Here is a 21,831-nt window from a genome sequence, read left to right as displayed (position 1 = left end):
CTTCCCAACCTAGTGTTCGGGTTCCTACGGTTAGGGCACTTGCAGTTAGAGTCAGGGTTCCTATGGGTAGGGGTTCCCGACTTAGGGTTAGGGTTGCTACGGGTAGGGTTCTTGCAGTTAGGGTTAGAGTTCCTATGGGTAGGGCTTCCCGACCTAGGGTTAGGGTTCCTATGGGTAGGATAGTTGGAACTAGGGTTCGGGTTCCTATGGGAAGAGCACATGGAGGTAGGTTTAGGGTTCCTATGGGTAGGGCTTCCTGACCTAGTGTTAGGATTCCTATGGGTAGGGCATTTGGAGCTAAGGTTCAGGTTCCTATGGGCAGAGCACATGGAGGTAGGTTTAGGGTTCCTATGGGTAGGGCTTCCTGACCTAGTGTTAGGATTCCTATGGGTAGGGCATTTGGAGCTAGGGTTATGGTTCCTATTGGTAGAGCACTTGTTGCTAGGGTTAGGGTTCCTATGGGTAGGACACCCCCAACTAGGGTCAGGGTTCCTATGGGTAGGGCACTTGGAGTTAGGGTTCACGTTCCTATGGGTAGGGCACTTGGAGCTAGGGTTAGGGTTCCTATGCGTAGGGATTCCCGAACTAAGATAGGGTTCCTATGGGTAGGGCACTTGGAGCTAGCGTTTGGGTTCCTATGGGTAGGCCAGCACGACCTAGAGTTAGGTTTCCTATGGGTAGGGCTTCCCGACCTACAGTTACGGTTCCTATGGGAAGGGTTTCCCGAGCTAGGGTTAGGGTTCCAATGGGTAGGACTTCCAGAGCTAGGGTTAGGGTTCCTATGGGTAGGCCTTCCAGATCTAGAGTTAGGCTTCCTATGGGCAGGTCACTTGGAGCTAGGGTTAGGATTCCCACGAGTAGCACTTCCCGACCTAGGGTTACAGTTCCTACGGGTAGGGCACTGGGAGCTAGGGTTACGGTTCCTATAGGTAGGGCATTTTCAGCTAGAATTAGGGTTTCTATGGGTAGGGCACTTGGAGCTAGGCTTAGGGTTCCTATGGGCAGGGCACTTGGAGCTAGAGTTACAGGTCCTATGGGTAGGGCTTCCTGATCTAGGATTAGGGTTCCTATGGGTATGGCACTTCGAGCTAGTGTTAGGGTTCCTATGGGTAGGGCTTCCCGACCTAGGGTTAGGATTGCCATGGACAGGCCACTTGGAGCTTGGGTAAGGGTTGCTATGGGTACGCTATCCCAACCTCGGGTTAGGGTTGCTATAAGTAGGGCTTCACGACCTAGGGTTAGCGTTCCTATGGGTACGGCTTCACGACCTAGGGTTAGGGTTCCTATGGGTAGGGCACTTGAAGCTAGGGTTAGGGTTCCTATGGGTAGGGCACTTGGAGCTAGGATTTGTGTTCCTATGGGTAGGGATTCCCAACCTAGGGTTAGGGTGCCAACGAGTAGGGCACTTGGAGCTAGGGTTAGGGTTCCTATGTGTATGGTACTTCCAGCTAGGGTTAGGGTTCCAGTGTTTAGGGCTTCCCGACCTAGGGTTAGGGTTCATATGGGTAGGGCACTTGCAGCTAGGTTTAGGGTTTCTATGGGTTGGGCTTCCAGACCTAGGGTTAGCATTCCAATGGTTAGGGCACTTGCAGCTAGGGTTAGGGTTCCTAGGGGAAGGGCACTTGAAGCTAGGGTTAGGGTTCCTATGGGTAGGGCTTCTTGACCTAGTGTTAGTGTTCCTATGGGTTGGCCACTTGGTGCTAGAGTTATTGTTCCTATGGGTAGGCCGCCCCGACCTAAAGGTAGAGCTTCCTGAGCTAGGGTTATGGTTCCTACGGGTAGGGCTTCCTGAGCTAGGGTTAGGGTTCCTATGGGTAGGGCACTTGGAGCTAGGCTCAGGGTTCCTATGAATAGGGCTTTCCGACCTAGGGTAAGGGTTCCTTGGTGTAGGGCTTCCCGACGTAGTGTTAGGGTTCCCATGGGTAGGCCACTTGGAGCTAGAGTTTGGGTTCCTATGGGTAGGGCTTCCTGACCTACGGTTAGGGTTCCTATGGGTAGGGCACTTGAAGCTAGGGTTAGGGTTCCTATGGATAGGGCACTTGGAGCTAGGGTTAGTGTTCCTATGGGTAGACCACCCCGACCTACTGTTTGGGTTCCTATGGGTAGGGCTTCCTGACCTAGGCTTAGGGTTCCTATGGGTAGGGCTTCCTGACCTAGGCTTAGGGTTCCTATGGCCAGGGCCATTGGAGCTAGGGTTCAGGTTCCTATGGGTAGGGCACATGTAGTTAGGGTTCGGTTTCCTATGGGTAGGGCACTTGGAGCTAGGGTTAGGGTACCAATGGGTAGGCCACCCCGACCTAGTGTTAGGGTTTGTATGGGTAGGGCTTCCCGACCTAGGGTTAGGGATCATATGGGTAGGGCATCCCGACCTAGGGTTAGTGTTCCTATGCGCAGGGCACTTGAAGGTAGGGTTTGGGTTCCTATGAGTAGGGCACTTGGAGCTAGAGTTCGGGATCCTATTGGTAGGGCACTTGGAGCTAGGGTTAGGGTTCCTATGAATAGGGCTTTCTGACCTAGCGTTAGGGTTCCCATGAGTAGGGCTTCCCGACCTAGGGTTAGGGTTCCTATGGGTAGGGCTTCCCAACCTAGTGTTAGGGTTCCCATGGGTAGGCCACTTAGATCTAGAGTTAGGGTTCCTGTGGGTGGGCCACCCCAACCTAGTCTTAGGCTTCCTATGGGTAGGGCTTCCCGACCGAGGGTTAGGGTTCGTATGGGCAGGGCACTTGGAGCTAGGATTCGGGTTCCTATGGATAGGGCACTTGGAGCTAGGGTTCGGGTTCCTATGCGTAGTGCACTTGGAGCTAGGGTTAGTGTTCCTATGGGTAGGGCTTTCCGATCTAGGGTTAGGGTTCCTATGGGTAGGGCACTTGCAGCTAGAGTCAGGGCTCCTATGGGTAGGGCTTCCTGACTTTTGGTTAGGGTTCCTACGGGTAGGGTTCTTGGAGCTAGGGTTAGACTTCCTATGGGTAGGGGACTTGGAGCTAGGGTTAGGGTTGCTATGGGCAGGGCACTTGCAGCTAGGGTTAGGGTTCCTAATGGTGGGGCTTCCCGACCTAGGGTTAGGGTTAGTATGGGTAGGTCTTCCCATCTAGTGTTAGGGTTCACATGGGTAGGCAACTTGGAGCTAGAGTTATGGTTGCTATGGGTAGGGCACCCCGACCCAGGGTTGGGGTTCCTAAGGGCAAGGGACTTGGAGCTAGGGTTCAGGTTCCTATGGGTAGGGCACTTGGAGGTAGGGTTTGGGTTCCTATGGGTAGGGCACTTTGAGCTAGGGTAAGGGTTCCTAAGGGTAGCGCTTCCCGAACTAATGTTAGGGTTCCTACGGGTAGGGCTTCCCGAGCTAGGGTTTCGGTTCCTATGGGTAGGGCACTTGGAGCTAGGGTTAGGGTTCCTATGGGTAGGGCACTTGGAGCTACAATTAGGGTTCCTATGGGTCGGCCACCCAGATGACATATTTGGGTTCCTATGGGCAGGGCTTCCCAACCTAGGGTTAGGATTCCTATTTGTAGGGCACTTGAAGCTAGGGTTAGGGTTCCTATGGGTAGGGCAGTTGCAGCTAGGGTTAGGGTTCCTATGGGTAGGGATTCCATACCTAGTGTTAGGGTTCCTATGATTAGGGCTTCCCGACCTAGGGTTAGGGTTCCTCTGGGTATGGCTTCCCGAGCTAGGATTGTGGTTCCTATGCGTAGGGCAGTTGCAGCTAGGGTAAGGGTTCCTATGGGTAGCGCTTCCCGACCTAGTGTTAGGGTTCCCATGGGTAAGCCACTTGGAGCTAGAGTTAGGGTTCCTATGGGTAGGCCACCCCTACCTAGTGTTAGGGTTCCTATGGGTAGGGATTCCATACCTAGTGTTAGGGTTCCTATGATTAGGGCACTTGGACCAAGGGTTCATGTACCTATGGGTAGGGCACTTGGAGCTAGGGTTAGGGTTCCTATGAATAGGGCTTCCCGAACTAGGGTTAGGGTTCCTATGGGCAGGGCACTTGGACCAAGGGTTCATGTACCTATGGGTAGGGCACTTGGAGCTAGGGTTAGGGTTCCTATGAATAGGGCTTCCCGAACTAGGGTTAGGGTTCCTATGGGTAGGGCTTCCTGCCCTAGGGTTAGGGTTCCTATGGGTAGGGCTCTTGGAGCTAGAGTTAGGGTTCCTATGGGTAGAGTACTTGGCGCTAGGGTTAGGGTTCGTATGGGTAGGGCACTTGGAGGTTGGGTTAGGGTTCCAATCTGAGTACCGCTCAGTTCTTACAACTTCTTCTGAAAGAGCTGTTGCTGGCCCTTTTTATAGGCAGCATTGGTGTGATGCAGCCCAGCAATTCCTACGTTCTCCGCATGTCTGAGTTAAATAGGTTGGACCTAGTCTATTCACTAGTTTTTAACCAGTGTAAGCAAACAAGAATCATTTCCCTCTCAGCCAGTCTAGGTCTCTGTGCGTCAGAATCCTGCTAGCTCTGCAGTTATCAAGAGAGTCTTCAGGTTCCACAAAAGACTTGAATTTCCAATGTTAAAAACACAAACACACACACCCAAAATCCATTTAAAAAAAACAAAAACAAATCAGTTCTATTTTATACACCAGCAAGAAGAGAAAAATGGTGCAAGCATAACCTCTACCCCCACCCCTCCTTTGCAGGTTACGTTTAGATGTCTAGCAGATACTTAGCAGATTTGCCAGTGGTGACAAGCCAAGGATACTCACTGGCCAGGGTTCTGATAATGAATATGACTTAGATGGGCCCTAGGTGAGAACTGGCTCTCTGAATTTGCGGACAACTACCAAAATCATTTTAAATGTTAGTTAGAGTCAGGCCTCTCAAGACCGGCAGAATATATGTTTAGAAGATCTAGAAGACCAGATAAACTTGGTAACCCTAATGTTTGGCCAAAGTGGTGCCTCCCATCTCTTATGAACATGCAGAATGCTAAAATTATGGCTAAAGGCCTCAGTACCCATAGTTACAAGAAGATACTGGTGATCCCAGAACAAATTGGTGAAATATCCAGCACAGAGGAGCAAATCCTTATGTACCTTTGTTTCTCTGAATTAGGATTGTTGTTAAAAATTGCCTTCATAAAAGATGTGGTGAAAAAAGAATCTACCTACCTTATAAGTCACACTTTCTCCAGTATGTAATGTACTGAACCTATACACATTCAGAAACCTAGAGGACCAAAGTCCATACTCAGCAATACTGGCATGAATCCAGACTATGGAGGTCAGTGAAGTTACTTTAGATTTACACTGGTATAACTGAGTGCAGAATTTTGGTCCAGAGACTATGCCAAAAGGCAGTTGCTGTATCAATTTCATATCCCGTAAGCACTGGCTCCAATGACTCCTCTGACTTTCCATTGACTCCTTCCTTTCTGAAGGATTATGGCCTACCCTTACAGGGACCATAGACTCTTATGAGTCTATGAATATTTACTGAAATACTAAGGAATCCAAGTTTCTTCATTTCATCCCTTTTGTTTTCCATTTTTTTGTTTCTGACCTGTATGCAATCCACTCCAGTGGCAAAGTAAACTTATTGACCCATAGAAAATGGACCTGGACACCACTGTTAACATTTAACATTCTTTCCAAAACAGCTCTATTGTCAGAGGAAAGGAAAAACAGTCACGGTCCATAAGGCTCTGATGTCCCTACACCTGGAATATCGTTCTCAGATCAGGGCATCTTATGAGACAGATACAGTATTGACATATTTGAGGAAGTTCAACAACAAAACTGATGTGGAGTCTAGTGGGATTGGTTTACAAAGAAAGATTTAAATGCATATAACTTGGTTAAGCATTGACAAAATGAAGGAGACATAACAGGCTATAAATACGTGAAGAATGTAAACACCTTGGAGGGGGAGGAATTTTTTTTAGTGTGTTGAATAGGACAGAGATATGACTGGGGCTCGTAGAATGCAAGGAATATTTAGGCGAAAGATACAGAAAAAACTTCCTAGCAGTGAGGGATCCTGTGCTGAGCTTCTAAGGGAAGCGGTGGAACACACATTGTTTGGGACATTTAGAACTAGACAAGGGAACAACCCCACCCCGGTCAGTAAACAGACTGCAGCAGATGAATTAACAGGTCTCTTCCATCTCTACAGACTCTTAGCCAAATCTTGCTTTCAAGTACATCCTTAGGAATAAACAGGAGCAGAGTTTGGGCCAATGATTCGATACATAGTATCATACCTTTGCCTGCTGAAATGTAAAATAGGAATTGCTCCAAGAATTGTACCACTGGCTTGGAAAGACAAGAGTTCCCACCTGACTCCTTGAATAGCCACCTGCCAACACTGTGGCACATATTATTTACCAAGAACAGAGTGCTAGGTGCCTCACAGCGTACAGAAATGAAACCGTTTGTGTTGTTCTACTTCATGGTACAGTACAAATGCTTTAGTTCACCTTAATCCAGCCCGGTTGTCACTGTCTCTGAGGTCCTAAACAGACAATGCAACCAGGAAATAGCTGTACTATTTTCTATAAATATGGTGCATGGCTGTGTGTGTTTATGATGGGTCACTTACCATGGAGGTAGAGCAAAAGGGTTGTTAGAGGACCCAAGCAGGAAAGGTAACACAATAACATAGATGAGGGTTCTGAGGAAGCAACGGAGAAGCTGTTTATTGGGGAAATAACTCCTAGTAGACTCCAGCCAGGCTAGATTGCTCTTCCTAAGGCTAAGCCTAGGATCAAGAGGAGGATACTAAACATTAGAGGACCCTTGGCCTAGAAAAGGGTGAGGGCTGCAGGAGTGGCAAGAGGCTGCCCTGGGAGTATTAGTGAGAGCTGACAGGCTGGCAAAGGGACACAGAGACACAGCAATTGCAGCAGGGGCAGTCAGCTTTTCCCAATGTAGACAGAGACGACAGGCCTGGCTGAGACACATGAAAGCTGGCAAGGAAAGATTAAGGCTTAGGCTAAGGGAAATCTGCATGTAGCCCTTTAATGTTTGTACCCTTTGCTCTGTGGGAAGGAATACATGATGCATTGTTTTGAAGAAGCTGTTTTGAGTCACTTTTAACCAATTTGCTGGTCACAGGTCCCCAGAGCGAAAAGGCTTACAGATGCCTCACTCAGCTGGGCCTCAGATCACGTGGTTGAGAAACAAGAATTCTGAGACCCAGAGCCAGAGTGGTTGAACTGCATAGTTCCGCCCGGAGTGAGGAGCAGGCAGTCAGGCCTATCACTTAAGAGGAGGGAGTAAAAAAAACAAAAAAACAAAAAACAAAGCACAGTTCGCCCTGTAACCATGACAGCAACATATGGGGAGAATCATCCAAGGAGCAAGTCTGCAGGAGCATCACCCACCTACAGCAGAAAGGCCTGAAGGCTGATTTTGTCATTAGATTGTTGACACAAACTAATCCAGTGGGTTTAGTTTCTATTTGTCCTTCTTCTCAGAATGCTGCTGTTCTGTGTGAGGTGAAGCTGTGTGCAGCAGCAGGAGTCCACAGAGTGTCACGCTGATCCCTACCCACCACAAGAGTGCACGAGTCTCTCCAAAGAGCAGCTTGCCCAGGAAAGCCTGAGGGAAGGAAAGAGAAATACATTCACAAGGCAGAGTTGCCAAAAAAAAAAAAAAAATCTTCTCCAGTACAAAACCAGGGGCAGATCCTCAGCTGGCGTGTACAATGGCCTAGTTCCATTGAAGTCAGTGGAGCTACGCTGAATTACACCACTAGATGATCTGACCTGTGATTCCTAGTATAAAGCCTGCCTAACGAAACTACTGCAACCATCACCAACAGGAACATCTACTGTTACTTAGAATCACCGGAGTTAAAGTTGGAAAAGACCTACCAGGTCACCCAATCCATTTTACAGCCAACACAGGATTAGTCCCTGTTGCTCTGTCCAGCCCAGTAAAAAAGAGGCTTGGCAGATGCTGATTTTTGTTTTTTTTATATAATTTTGACAGATGATAATGTTGACTTTTAAGCATTTTTTTCCAATTTAAATATTCACAGCTGAGGGAAATTAAGGGGCATCAGACAATTATTTAATGAAAACAGATATTGAGATTCAAACAGTTAAAGTTTTATAATTATTAAAACACACAACTGTCAATATCACGTCAAAATATACAAAATAAATATCTTTCCATCAAACTCTAATATGTTCTCAAGCAGCATTCTTCTTACTTTGCCTAGCTGTAACTTTTAATGATCCCTGATGGAAATATGTTTCAGTGGTTTGTGTGTGTATGGTGAAATTGACATTTACCGACATTTACTGATAAAAATCGAATCCTTCCAAGCCTTCTCTTAAGTGTCCCAAGTGATGTGACTACCCTGAAACACTATTCTGCAGATTAAGATGGGAATGTCTTCTTCATATTTGATTTTAATTTTCTCTTTCTTAATTTTATCCCATTACTCTTACTTATAGTCCCTAAATTCCTCTCTATCCTTGGCAAAATTCCCATTTTGTTCAGTGGGCCCAGAATGTTACCTCTAATATTTAACTCAGGGATGGGCAATCTTTGGCATGCGGCTCACCAGGGTAAGCACCCTGGTGGGCCGGGTTGGTTTGTTTACTTGCCGCGCTCGCAGGTTTGGCCGATCGCGGCTCCCACTGGCCGTGGTTCGCCGCTCCAGGCCAATGGGGGCTGCAGGAAGCGGTGGCCAGCATATCCCTCGGCCCTGGTTGTTTCCTGCAGCCCCCATTGGCCGATCCCTGATTTAAGTCATCTCTTGGCCAAACAAGCGGTTTTAAACCTTCCTTGCAAATCAGTGCTGCAGACCCTGATCTTTTTTGCTGGTCATCTCTGTAATCTCTGAATATCTTCTATGGTCAATATCTTTCTGGAAACAAGGGGACTGATCTAAAGTTCACTAAAGTCAATGGAAAGACTTCACTGGACTTTGGATCAAGCCCATAGTGCTAAAAACTGGACAAGAGTGATCTACAGTAGGGGAAAAGAGATCAATATGTCAGTTGAAGAGTTACAGGTAAGCAGGGGCAAGTGTAAAACACCTCATATTCCTAAAGGCATGATGGTTTTGGCTTGGGGCTTGCTAAAAAGTGGTGCAAAGTAAAAAGCAGTTTGTCTCCTCTCCAGTCCCCCTGGAGACATTGTGCATTCTTAAGCATGCACAAAGACAAGGCCAGGCTGTTTCAACCTATCAGAAAATTATGATAAACACTAAACCAATCACAAGCCATTGAGCAAGATAGCATTCGCTTATGTAGTTAGGGAAGAATAATTCCCTTACAGTAATTACTAGGAGAAATTCTACAGCCTGTGTCATGTAGGAGATCAGACAAGATGATCATTGGTGTGATTATCCCACATCTGCCTAATATGGCGTTCTTACATTTTCCTCCGGAGTATCTGGTGCTGGCCACAGTTAGACAGAATACTAGGCTAGATGGACTCCCGGGGGTCTGATCCAGTCTGGCAATTCCAGCGTCACAGAGATCCCTTCTGGCCTTCAAATCTATGACATCAGTTCTACTCACCGAAGAGATGAAGTTGGAGGCTGTTGTTGTCACTGTGGCGGTCGCTGAGGAAGAGGAGTGGTGGAGGGCTTTTGCAAAGAAGGTCCACATGACAGCATTGCACGCAAACACCAGACCGACGCATCCTACTCTGAGCACCACGTGTAACTGCAGAAGGGGGGTGGTGGTGGAAATACAGATGTTTTTTCACTGACAGTTGACTCTCCCAATTATTTTGCAAACACGTTATGCAAAATAAAATGTCACAAGCTGTGAAATGGCCTAGACCTGAATTACAAACATTATTTTGTGAAATCTCAACTCTTGTGTTTCTACATTTACTAATATGCCGTATAAAAAGGAGGCAAATTATGAAGACTGTTCTGACATTTTAAACGGATGATACATTAGAGGAACCGATGCCCTGTTTTTTCCCTCACCACTAAAGAAAGAAAATCTGGAGGGAGGAAAAAAAAAAAGACACGTGGGAAAACAGAACGGTTGCTCTTCTCTTTACCACCTACCACTGAATGAAGGAGAATCCCTCAGTAAGTGCTTGATCCTACAAGATACCAAGCGCCCTCCACTACTATTAGCTTCAAAATCATTTGATGGAGCACATAACCCTATAGGAGATGTTGAGCTTCTGAACAGACTTGGGGCTTCAGAGAATGTCAGTTTCTCAATTTCCTTGGCCTACATTCCCGGAGAAGTAAAATCGCCTACCCTCCAACTGCATCCAAGCTCCACATGTTCTTTATCTTGTGGTCAGACTCTAGTTCCTGGGGTGGGAGTTGGGGACGGACGGACTGGAAACTGCTTTATGGAGGAAAATTCCCTAAGAAGTGGATCCATCCTTGCTGGAACATCCTTAGAAATGCATTATCTGAGAGATCTGCTCTCAGCCTTTGAGCTTAGGCTACCAAAGAGGAGCCAGAGGCCAAAGTTCTGCAAAATCTCAGTCCCCGGATTGACTGTTCTGGGCTGTGAGGAGAAGAAAGGAAACCGAGTGCCTGTGCCCATCTACCAGTTGCTGCTGCTGCTGTATGTGGGTGTAGGGGGTGTCACTGGAGCAGAGGCAGTGGGATATTGGCATATGGAGATGCTCGTTCTTTACTGCTGTTGCACAAGTGATAATGAAGGAAGCTGTAAGAAGACTAGATAGCTCATTGTTCATGGGATTGTTCATGGGAATCAGCAGTATTCAGCAGCTGTTCAGGACATCATTTCAGTTCAGGCCTACAGTGAGTATAAGTTATTAACTTCTGATCATTTGCTCAGTTACCAAGCTGAAATGAGCTGGTCTCCCACAATTCCTAGAGAACAGAAGGCTGCTCCACCAAATCTCCCCCACAACCTGAATCCTCAGCAGAACAGCCAAAAGGATTGAATGGTCCCGCAGAGTGAACTTCTGCCTTGCTAGCAGTGGATCCTGCAGAACAATACTGAGGAGGCGTGGTTGTAGGGGAGCTTACACTGCTGCTACCTGTAGTGCTGTACTACACAAGGACTTCTACCTTTGTGGCTGTCAATCAACACTTTACATGACCACTGAATAACTCCCCACTTTATGTTACATTAAAATAGAAAAGGGAAATGAGCCGCATATAATTGTGTGTCTCAAACTAAACAAACGAGTAAAAGAACATACTAAACTGGCATACTAAATTGCAGAGGACAACCAACGCCACCATAGAAGGAAGCAACTGGAATGTGGATGTAACAATCACAGATGGAGAATGTCTATGTAAAAGAGTGGAAAATCGAGCCTCTCCAACCCCGGTGGGTTGGCCCTTTTCAAGTCCTTCTTACCTCCCACACTGCAATTCAAGTAAGGGAACGGGATACCTGGATCCACCACACCCGAATCAAGCTAGCCCCTAGGCCAGGGCCAGAAGCAGACGACATCAGACTTCGAGGGAGCACCGCCAGCTCTTCCCATCGCGACCCGGAAGAGCCAGAAGCAGTCGATACCTGGAAAGCTGAACCTCTCAAGGGACTAAGGCTTTTGTTCTGACGAACAAAATCCTGAGACTTTGTGACTATGGGTTCTCAGACGGTGCTGCGGTGGCTATTATTTCTGAGCCTGCCCCTTGTACAAGCTAACCCGCACCCAGCGGCTAAACCTCTTCAGCGACTGGCCACGTTGGGACACTTGTCTGACTGTTGGTTGTGTCACCGAACCCATTCTGAGGAAGGAATAGGACTGTGGGCTGTACCTTTAAACCTCTCTGAAACTCTCTCCCTACAAGTGGTGCGGAAAGCTGAGTGGTGGTGGAAAGGAGAATACCAGTCCGATAAGTATGGGAAAACGTCTGAGGTTTGGCATCATAGTTGGGAGGCCCAAGGGGTCCCTCTCTTCGATATCCTTGGGTTTGGGCATAAGCTGGCCCTATGTTTTGAGGCTGTTGACGGGACTGGGAGGGAACTGGGTTACATCCCCTTAGAAGCCTGCAATCAAACCCTTAGGTTTAGTGTTAGAAATGGAACCTTTTACCCCTTAAAAATTGGTGTAGACACCCAGAGACCTCCCTGCCAGTTTCAAAAGGTCTATATTGCGAAATTGACAGGTGAACGTTATCAAGGGGAGTGGTTTCCTTCATTCCTTCCCTTGGGTCCCATAAATGAGACCCAGGCATATTATATGGACGTCTCCTCTGGCATTTTATCACCTCACTCATCCCTTGTAAAAATCTCTGAATGCCATGGGGCGCTAGTAAGCTTTACATCACACTTGTTTGCTGTTACATACTGTGGGGGTATCTTAAACAACACCCACACCATGGGACATTTGAATGCATCCCATTGGCGGTGCCGGGGCTGGATATTTGGCAACTCCAAACATCGAGATGTTAGGGTAGATTGGCGCCACCGAGTAGCAGGAAGCTCCCTCACCCTTTATTTACAGAGCCCTGGTCTGTATTTTATTTGTGGCCATAATGCTTATAAAGCCCTCCCGCCATGTTGGCATGGCCGGTGTGGTGTGGCCAGAGTATTACCAGACATTCAAGTAAACACCACACTGGACTCACGCCAAACCTGGGGACTTATTCTCACAAGCTCTTCACACCCTTGAAAGGGGCTCGGGTTAAACGTGCCGAAACCCCCCTAGTAATCAGGCAAATGGGATTTCATTCCTTTATACATGGACATATTCCTGGACTGGGGGTAGCGGAGCTGGAAAGGGCAGTGGTAAACATTTCTGCAGAACTTAAAAAGCAGCTAATGCCTCCTTGGACGCTTTCCAAAAGTTACAACGAGAAATCGATGACATAGCAGAAGTAACACTGCAAAATAGGCGTGTGCTAGATGCCATGAATGCTGAAGTAGGGGGGGCCTGTGCTCGCATTGGGGAAAGATGCTGTTTTTATATTAATCACTCTGGTTTAATTGAGGAGGATTTGCAGGCCATCAAGGATGAAGCTGTTGTTTTTCACACTGTATCTCTTGATCATACCCTTAATTTTGAGGACCTCCTCCCAGACCTTGGGTCATAGTTTACTGGCCTTTTCCGTAAAATTGTCAAATGGATTATTTTCTCTCTTTTCCTTCTATGTGTCGTTTGGGTAATGTTGCAATGTGCAAAATGTTTGTGTAGTGCTGTTACTAAGGGCTCTACGGTCCATAGGAGAACACAATATCTCTCCCTCCAGCTTGATCGCAAATTGCGTAACGGGCCTGACAATTTGGATTATCAGGCCAGAAGGGGGGACTCTGACAATCAGCAGTGACCCCCTAACAGCTAGTAGCCTTATAATAGCTGGCAACCATTAGGGGAAATTGGACACCTCACGAACACAGTAGCCTGAACTTTTGAACTGTCTTCCCTTATCGGTCTTGAGGCAGTTGAAGCTGGTCCTAAGCCGGTTTTGCTGAGCAGATTGCAGAAGTGCAGGGTTTGCTAACCACTAATCAAATGCTAACACGACCGAAGCCTGTGTGTGATTGTGTATAAAAGATTCTTGGTTTTTGTATGGAGTAGTCTTTGTACCAAGGTGCAAAACTCTCCTTCTTCTGCAGAATAAAGCAACCTTTCCTTATCCCTGTCTGGCTGTCACTGGCTCTCAGCTAGGCGGACCTGACATTTCGGTAACAACTAACTGATAGATTATGCAATAAAATCCAGCCCCTCTGGCTATCTCAGACTACAAACCGTATGGAAGACATACGCGAACAGTCCTATACTGGTAAGGAAGACAAAACTATCTAGAAAGCCCTCTGATTCAGGCTTCAATGCATCTAAACCACTTATTTCCTGCAGCACACAATGGGCCACATTCAGCCCTGGCATAAGAGAGCGCACTGAACCCTGCAGTTGTGCTTGTTTAAGGAAAGGCTAAATCTGATCCAGAATCTGTCCAAAGCATGATATGAAAATCAGATAGAAACCAATGCTCCCTACTACCCTCCTGCTAGCTATTTTGACACAGCGTTTGTAGGGAGACGTTAGAGCAGGGGCAAATCATGTTTCTGCTGAGAGGCATTTGAGAGAACTAAGTTCTATTGTAAATGGTTCTGCACACTCCAGGGAGAGCTCTGCGCTGCAAGGCAAACAGCCAAGTGCAATCCGGCGGCTGCTGAATTCAAGCATCTTCCAGCACTAGCAAGTTTCTAAGACAAAATGAACCTGCAGGTCTAATTAGAAATAGAATCCAGGGTGTGATCCTGCCATGAGCTGTGGGTGAACAGGCCCTTCTGTCTGTGTACAGCTCGTTGTAGGATCAGGGCCTCGGTCTGGAAAAAGGCTGCAGTTTTGTTTTGTTATTTGCAAATCTCCCACTTCCCCCATTAATATACCCGGGTTTCATGCCATGATCTGCTCTATGTTATGTCCTTGAAGTAAGGATATGGAGAGGTGAGGGAGGAAACTGAAATGGCAAAAAAGCCCTGCAAACATCTCATGAGTGCCTGAGAGCAGGAAAAAACATTTTTTTCCTGTGCATTAGATTAATGGCCAAGTCTTCATCGTATATATCTTTATGCTAGATCCAACTAAATACCTAAAAGACATCAATCTTCAATTGATATCAGTACATGAGCCTTTGAACAAACACACCTGAAGGTGTTGCCTTCTCCATGGGGATTAACTATGCTTTGCCTCACCCTCAGGTGCCTTAATAGCAAAGGAGGCCTTTGTTCATGGCAGGGACAAACTGTTTACTGCCAGCCTGGGGAGGCAATTGGATTTGTGACACAATACCTGGTGGTCAAGATTAAAGACAATGGCCCACATAGTAAATTCAGAGACTCTTAATTCTTCAAGTTTTTCTTATTAGGGCCCTGATTTGACTTTACAGCAGGTCTTTGAATGCAGCTTGTTGGGAATAGAACTTCACATTGGTCACGTCTACTCAACCCCAATGAGCCAGTTTATACCTCTGCTCCATTGTTTACACTGTCCCCTAGTGGGCTGACTGTAGGCGATTAGGGTGAGATTTTGAAAAGACTCAGCACTGGCCTAACTCTGTTCCCACTGAAGTTAGTGGTAAAGCTCCCCTGACTTCAACAGAAGCCGAGTTAGGCTAAGGCTGAGCACTTTTGAAATTACTTCCCTTAAAGTCCTTAACGGGATGAGCCCTCCCACTCCATACTCACCACTTCTTTGGTGAACCTTGTCCCGAGCAGGGATTGTGTTCAGACACCACCTGCCTCTTGGGGCTTCTCTGCTCTGTCCTGGGTCAGTGAGTGCTGGGGTGGGCCTGACGGTGCCGTATTTGCTTCCCTTTGTGCTAACCCCTTCTTCATAGCCTGGCCCTCTGTCCCTTTTGTATCGGACAGTCTCCGCTTTCTCAGGGTGGTGTTACATTTCCATATAGTGTTACTGTTGGGTGGGGGGATGTGGGGATTTAGAAATAAAAACCCAACCTCTACATTTTAACTAAATTCAACATATTATTTTTATATTTTAAAAGGGCCCAACAAGATGTGCCTGTAACAAAAGTACTTCTCATTACCAGGCTAGGTGATCATAATGGTCCCTTTTTGGTCTTAAATCATCTACCTTTTCCAGCCACACTTGCCTCCCAGGCTTACCCTTGTTGTCCAGTTTCCCTTGCTAACCTTTGTCTAACATGGGTCTCAATGCTGTAGAGAGTTATTTCCACAGGCAGCCCAATGAAATCAAATGAACTATGCTCTGGAGTAAGCATGTATATGGAAATGACTCTTTGCAGAATCAGGCGCACTGAAGTCATAGACTTTAGAGTCACAGACTTTAAGGTCAGAAGGGACCATCATGATTGTGTAGTCTGACCTCCTGCACAACGCAGGCCACAGAATCTCACCCACCCACTCCTGTAATAAGTCTCTAAAATGCTATGTATGCCTGTGCTGCTATAGAAATCATTGTTTCATTGTTATTACTATTTATTTTCACAGGAAAGGACCAAAGCATTTCCTTGTTTCTAAAAATTGAGCGATCTTATCTTGTTTCTAAGAACTGTTTTGAATATTCAGCCTAATAAATCAAGAGTTACTGGATAGAAAGTTCTTAAGAGCTGAACCTCATTTGAATTTATACTTTAAATATTCCAGGATCTCTCTCCTGTCCCAACAGAGGTAAAATACAATGAAAATGGGGTAGGGGGGCTATTTATAATCTCTTGCCTCAGATTAAATTCAAACCACAACCCCTCTGCAGTACAGAGCTAGTAAGCTGTTGTGTCAAATCAGCCACAAGAGGTAATGAGGAGCCACAGCAGTGCTTTTTTGTTAACTGTCTGCTCTCACAAAACAGGACACGTACCATGCAGCCACTGATGATGGCTCTGTGACAAAAACTAAGAATCATCACCTGGTGAAATGTCTTCTACGCCTCTGGAAAGTATGTTACAAGTTCTAAGTAACACTAACCATCATTTCTTCCAAACCTTCCCCTGTTCATCACACAGTATGTAATGTAGACTCTGCCCAGTCTCCCACTGACATCTCCGGATGACTTAATGCAGGAACAAAAACAACAAGGAGTCCGGTGCCACCTTAAAGGTTTATGCCCAATAAATCTGTTAGCCCTTAAGGTGCCACCGGACTCCTTGTTGTTTTTGTGGATACAGACTAACACGGCTACCCCTTGATACTTAATGCAGGAACAGTTCTTTTCCAATTCTTTAAAATAGCCATTTTAAAAATGCACATGATTATTTCATATTAGTCAACACCAAGTCTTGACCTGGATCTCCACTACCTGCTCTCCCTGGACAGCAGCCACTGAGATGTATGTTTTAAGACTTAAATTCTTAAAAGACTTAAATTCAGTTTCATTTTCACAAGGGAAGAGGGATGCAGACTAGAACTGCTGGGGCAGCAATACAGGACACAGGGTGCACACTGCAGGGCCTTCCAATGTCCTTCTTTTCTCTCTGAAAGGATGGCTCACAGCTTCATTCAAAACATGGCCTGTCCTTGTAGTGGAAAAACTTCCCCCCTAAGCACATACACAGGAGAGGGGACCAGTATTTAGAAATTTAGTAACCCTTCTTAGTGTACGTACTCCCAGCCAGGATCTTTGGATATTAACCTGCTCCTGACAAAGCCATACCCAAGGGTTGGTGTAGTATGTTAACGTCTTATCGGAACTTTGCCTGAGCTCCCCAGAGACACAAGGAAGAGTGAGTGGCTCTGACTGTGGGGTTGATTGCGCAGAGATGGGTGTGCACCGGCGTGGCTCTGCGTAGCTAGGAGAGCAACGACAGCTGTGCTGGGGCCCTGGGAGTAGGATGACCAGATGTCCCGATTTTATTGGGACAGTCCTGATTTTGGGGTCTTTTTCTTATATAGGCTCCTATTACCCCCCACCCCCTGTCCCGATTTTTCACACTTGCTGTCTGGTCACCCTACCTGGGAGTGAGATCGGCTGGGGGAGGGGGTTGCAGGCACTGACTGTGCATCTCAAGTGACCAGATGTCCCGATTTTATAGAGACAGTCAAGATTGTTGGGTCTTTTTCTTATATAGGCTCCTATTACGCCCCCCCCCCCCAAACCCCGGTCCTGATTTGTCACACTTGCTGTCTGGTCACCCGATGCGTGTCTCTTCCAAGGCAGATCACACAGGGGCTGGTTTCTCCGCCTCCCTTAATGGGGGAAGCGACGCTCAGTGGCCAGCCAAGGCAAAGAGCAGCTGCCCGGCTCTTACCCAGACACAGGCGCCGGCGGCCGCCTCCTCCCCTCCGGCCGCAGCCGCACACGCCTCCCGCAGGTAATCGGCGCCCAGAGCCAGTTTAGCGGAGCAGGCGGCCAGCGCCCCCAGCAGGCCAGCCGCGGCCGAGTACGCGGCGCCCCAGGCGGCCAGCATCGCTGCAAGCCGAGCCCGCCGGCCCCGCAGGAGCCGAAGCCGCGCGGTGAGGCCGCCGGCCGCTCTTCCGGATCTCTGACGAGCTCACGTGACGGCTCGCCCCGGCGGCGAGCTCCCCTGGCGGGGTCGGTGCTGGCGGAAGCCAGGGCTAGCGGGAGGAGCTGGCTGCATCGAGCGCCGCCCCCCGAGCCTCTGCTTCCTTGTCGGGGGGCGTCCCCTGCACCCGCCCCGTAACACTCGCGGCTGCCTGTGGGGCCCACGCGCTAAAGCCCTGGTCGGGTGGGAGGCTGCTGGCCCCGCCTGTCTGCCTGACCAGGCGCGGGGGAGCTCTGCCCTTCTCCAGCAAGAGCTCCTCTGGGCGGGAAGGAGCACGCCATGCTTCCTCACACGGGTGGCTACGGTTAATCCTGTCAGAGGCCTGGGGGCTTGCTACCTACTGCTGATGCAGGGTCTGTACCTGTGGCTGATCTGAGATAGTTCCAACCAGCTTTTGTCAAGTAGGATAGCACTCCGGGGGGGCCCAGCTTTGAAAGATGTGTCCTCAGTCCTTTCTCATCAGGGGTTGTACAGGTCCCGGAGGAGCTGGATCATTTCATTACTGATGAGTAAGGCTATGATTTAGTCGGGATATCTTTAGTAAAAGTCATAGACAGGTTATGGGCAATACACAAAAATTCAGGTGCTGTGACCCGTCCATGACTTTTACTAAAAGTATCCCTGACTAAATCTTAAGGGGGTTGCTGCGGGGGAACCCAGCCATGGCACCGGCTGCTGGGGGCTGCCACAGCAGCTGCACCGGTGGCCCGGGGATGCTGCTCAGGCAGTCCCTGGGGCCAACCGCACTGGCCACTGCTCAGGCGGCTCCTGGCAGCTAGCCCTGGGGACTGCCCAAGCAGCCACCGATGCGGCTAGCTGCAGGGCCGCCAGAGCATCTGGCTGCAGAGCCACTCCAGCAGCGGCAGATGTGGCTGGCCCCAGGGCCAGCTGCTAGGGTGGCTCTGGGGTCAGCCACACTGGCCCCTGCAGAAGTCACGGAGCCCTACTGATGAGGAAAATAAATACCTCACTTAAGAGCAGTCCAACCTACCTTGGCTGACACTATGCTCACTAATTCTAGCCTGGACCTTTCTAGGGAAGGTTATAGGAAAAAGTATTGGTGGCTTTTCAACTTGAGTCATAATGAGACAATCTGGTTCTGGACCACTTCCAGTCTAGTTTGCTTTATGAAGACTCTGCTAACGTGACAAATCTGTGTTCAGTGGCTGCTGTGGCCTGATGGCCAATGATCAGTCTTGGTCATGCTCCCTTTGTGAGCTTCCATTGGCACTGTCGAACATAGAGTGTTGCTGTTGTAAATAAGGACCATCACACATATTCCAGAATTGTTTCCCAGTGCATCAAGTTATGCCTGGAAGGCAGTGGTAATGGCCTAATAGTACTCATTCATAGGCCACGTTTAATACACCCCAATGCTTTTTTGTGTGTGGCTTGTTTGCATGTTGCTATAATTTTTTTTTCTTTTTATATACATGGAGCCCTTTCAGCCATGCATCGACATTAGACATAGGAAAGACCAATTAAGCTCATCTAGCCCATCTACCTTCCTGGGCCATCCCAGGACACTGAAGGTAAGATTATACCCTTATGAAAAGCACAAGGAAGTCTTTACTGACCACAAGTCATTATGATATTGGTTTAACAGCTAGTGCAAAAAGTGACAACTTCAGCAGCACAAGGCAAGCAAAGAGCACCACCTACCTACTTCCCTGCAGCACTGAATTTTTCCTGGAGAGCGACTGACAAGGTCCCGCTCTGTTTAGCTTGCAAAATGAGAGGATGACAACTTGAGGTGGTAGGTTTACTGGCCAGAATAACCGTAGTCAATTTTGTGGAGGTCTAAAACAAAAATGTAGCCCCAGCTAATTTCCCTACCTCTCAAAACAGAAATTCTCCCCTGTGTGCAGATGTAATGGCTCTTCCATTGAAATGGAGCTCAGTTATCCGCTCTCCATGCTGAGGCTGAAAGGGGAGAAGGGGCATTGTTCCCCCATCAGTTTTGTGAGGATTACCCAGTAAAAGCAGGAGAGCTCTTTTCTTTTGCTGTAGCAACCCTCTGCACTGCAGAACACTTCCTTTAAAAGGGGATCCAAGGAGAACTACAATCAGACGTGGGTCTGTTAGAGCAGCTCCAATGAGGCTGGACTGCCAAGGAGTGGAGGACAGGAGCTGTTGGAAGGTGTATGGGTGCAGAAGGTCTTCACCCAGCTGGTCCTTGCCTCCTGCAGACTCAAGAGGAACCACAACTCATTCAGCTGTGTGTTGCGCTCTAACTGCCCCAGGTGGACCCTGCTGGACTATGTTAACACACTATAGGTACCAAGTGCCCCAACTCCTGCTGACGCTCACCAGTTTGCCTCTGGCTCAGCTCACACTGCACAGACTGCAGTGTGGAGGAGGAGAAGCTGGAGGGGCAGGAGGAGTGGCGGCAGCGAAGAGCGGGAACAAAACAGAGGAGGGAGAAGAGATGGATCATCCCAGGAAGGAGGGCCCAGGCCCGGCCATGGTAATTAAGGGCCCTCAGTGGCATAGAAGGGCAGCTTTCCCAGGGCTGCTCATCCCCGTGTCCCTGTTTGAGGGTGCCACAGATGGGGAGCGGAGGAGCAAGAGGTTCCCATTTCTCCAGGAGGAGGGGAGATGTGTTGAGAGAGGTCCATGCAACCTCCCTAATTTTCCTCATAGACATCCCTAGACGGGGGCATGCGCAAGGGGAAGGCAAGCAGGGGCACAGCCCCACCAATAATCGGCAGTGGACGCAGAACTCCTCCTGCCCAGGGCTGTGGCGGGGAGAGCGAGAGAGCTCTGCCCACCGCAGCCCTGGGGCTGGAGGAGTTCTGCACCCCTAGCCGGGGCCTTGGGGGTGGAGAATTTCTGCGTTCTCCACTGGGCCCTGATGCCGAGCTCACTCTCCCTGCTGCAGTCCCAGGGTGGGAGGTGTTCTGGGCTCTGCACCTGGGCCCTGTGTCTGGAGGAGCTCTCTCCCCCCCACACCACCATTTTCTACTATGTTTTTTTCTCTTAACATGCAGTGTGCAAACTCAGTGAGGTCATACATGTAACCCCATTACATGAGGTTACAGATACACGTGTGGCAACTTGGTTTGCATATGTTCTCCCCATAAGGTTAAGGAACCTGTATTCCAGGTGCATTAAAGGTACAGTTCATTGATATGGTGAATATACTGCTGTTTATTTCTTTGTATAAGATGTACGTGCATGTGTTGACAGGGTGTAATGTGTGTATTTAATGTGCTCCCTGAAAAGTAGTAAAATTTAAATTCCTGCATACGTCCCTGTCCCTAGAAGTGTCAGAGCAAGCTTGGCATCTCTGTTTGTCTGTTCAGCCTTGCTGAAGGAATGATACACTGAATCTAAATTGTGTATAGAAATGGGTGAAACAGGGGCGGCTCTAGACATTTTGCCGCCCCAAGCACGGCGGCATGCCGCGGGGAGCGCTCTGCCAGTCGCTGGGAGGGCGGCTCCACTAGAGCGGCGGGACCAGCGGACCCTCCGCAGGCATGCCGCTGAAGGCTGCCTGCCTGCCGCCCTCCCGGCGACCGGCAGAGAGCCCCCCGCGGCATGCCGCCCCAAGCACGCGCTTGGCGTGCTGGGGCCTGGAGCTGCCCCTGGGGTGAAAAATGCTGAGTAGTTTCCATGGAAAAAATTGTCAATTTTGAAAAGAAAAAAATTTATTTTTTGCAAACCACTTCTGTATTGTGAACTGAGAGCTCTAGTTGAAAGATCACTTCCACTTCTGCAATCCAAACTATTGCCTAGGAGGTGCCTCCCCAGACACAGAGAGCGGGTAGGTTATCTAGGCAGCATCTGAATGGTTTAGAATATTTGAAAACACAAATCTGAGGTGGATGGAAATATTTAATTCTTTAATAAGTATAACATCTATTGAAGGCACAACATGGAGTTACAAATAGCAAAACAGAACATTTTTCAATGCATAAATTCCTTAGCTGCATAGAACAGCTGTCTAACAAGACCCACAGATGTATATAAAACATAGGAGTACTTTACCCAGCTCT

The 21,831-nt window shown here is 48.2% G+C and overlaps 1 protein-coding gene across 1 annotated transcript; it reads right to left on the bottom strand.

The window, feature by feature from the left end:
* Positions 1 to 6,927: 6,927 nt before the first annotated feature.
* On the bottom strand, positions 6,928 to 18,075 carry TMEM42 (transmembrane protein 42). The gene is made up of 3 exons (XM_039528031.1): positions 17,579 to 18,075; positions 9,468 to 9,614; positions 6,928 to 7,530 (listed from the first exon to the last, which is right to left on the bottom strand). Exons 1-3 carry the CDS (start codon positions 17,735 to 17,737, stop codon positions 7,387 to 7,389), a joined length of 450 nt encoding a protein of 149 aa, XP_039383965.1. The 5' UTR covers positions 17,738 to 18,075; the 3' UTR covers positions 6,928 to 7,386.
* Between the last annotated feature and the right edge of the window lie 3,756 nt (positions 18,076 to 21,831).

The sequence above is a fragment of the Mauremys reevesii genome, linkage group 2 (genome assembly GCF_016161935.1).
Source record: "Mauremys reevesii isolate NIE-2019 linkage group 2, ASM1616193v1, whole genome shotgun sequence".
Taxonomy (NCBI): domain Eukaryota; kingdom Metazoa; phylum Chordata; order Testudines; family Geoemydidae; genus Mauremys; species Mauremys reevesii.
The sequence above is the reverse complement of the archived record's forward strand: the minus strand, read 5'-3'. Positions and strand labels throughout refer to the sequence as shown.

Bases quoted from the DNA above. Each gene is read 5' to 3' on its own strand.
- TMEM42 (XM_039528031.1), bottom strand. From the start codon at position 17,737: ATGCTGGCCGCCTGGGGCGCCGCGTACTCGGCCGCGGCTGGCCTGCTG. The intron at 9,615-17,578 runs GTAAGAGCCGGG...CCCCTTCTGCAG, and splicing joins CCGCCGGCGCCTGTGTCTGG to TTACACGTGGTGCTCAGAGT. The intron at 7,531-9,467 runs GTGAGTAGAACT...TCCTTCCCTCAG, and splicing joins CCTCCAACTTCATCTCTTCG to GCTTTCCTGGGCAAGCTGCT.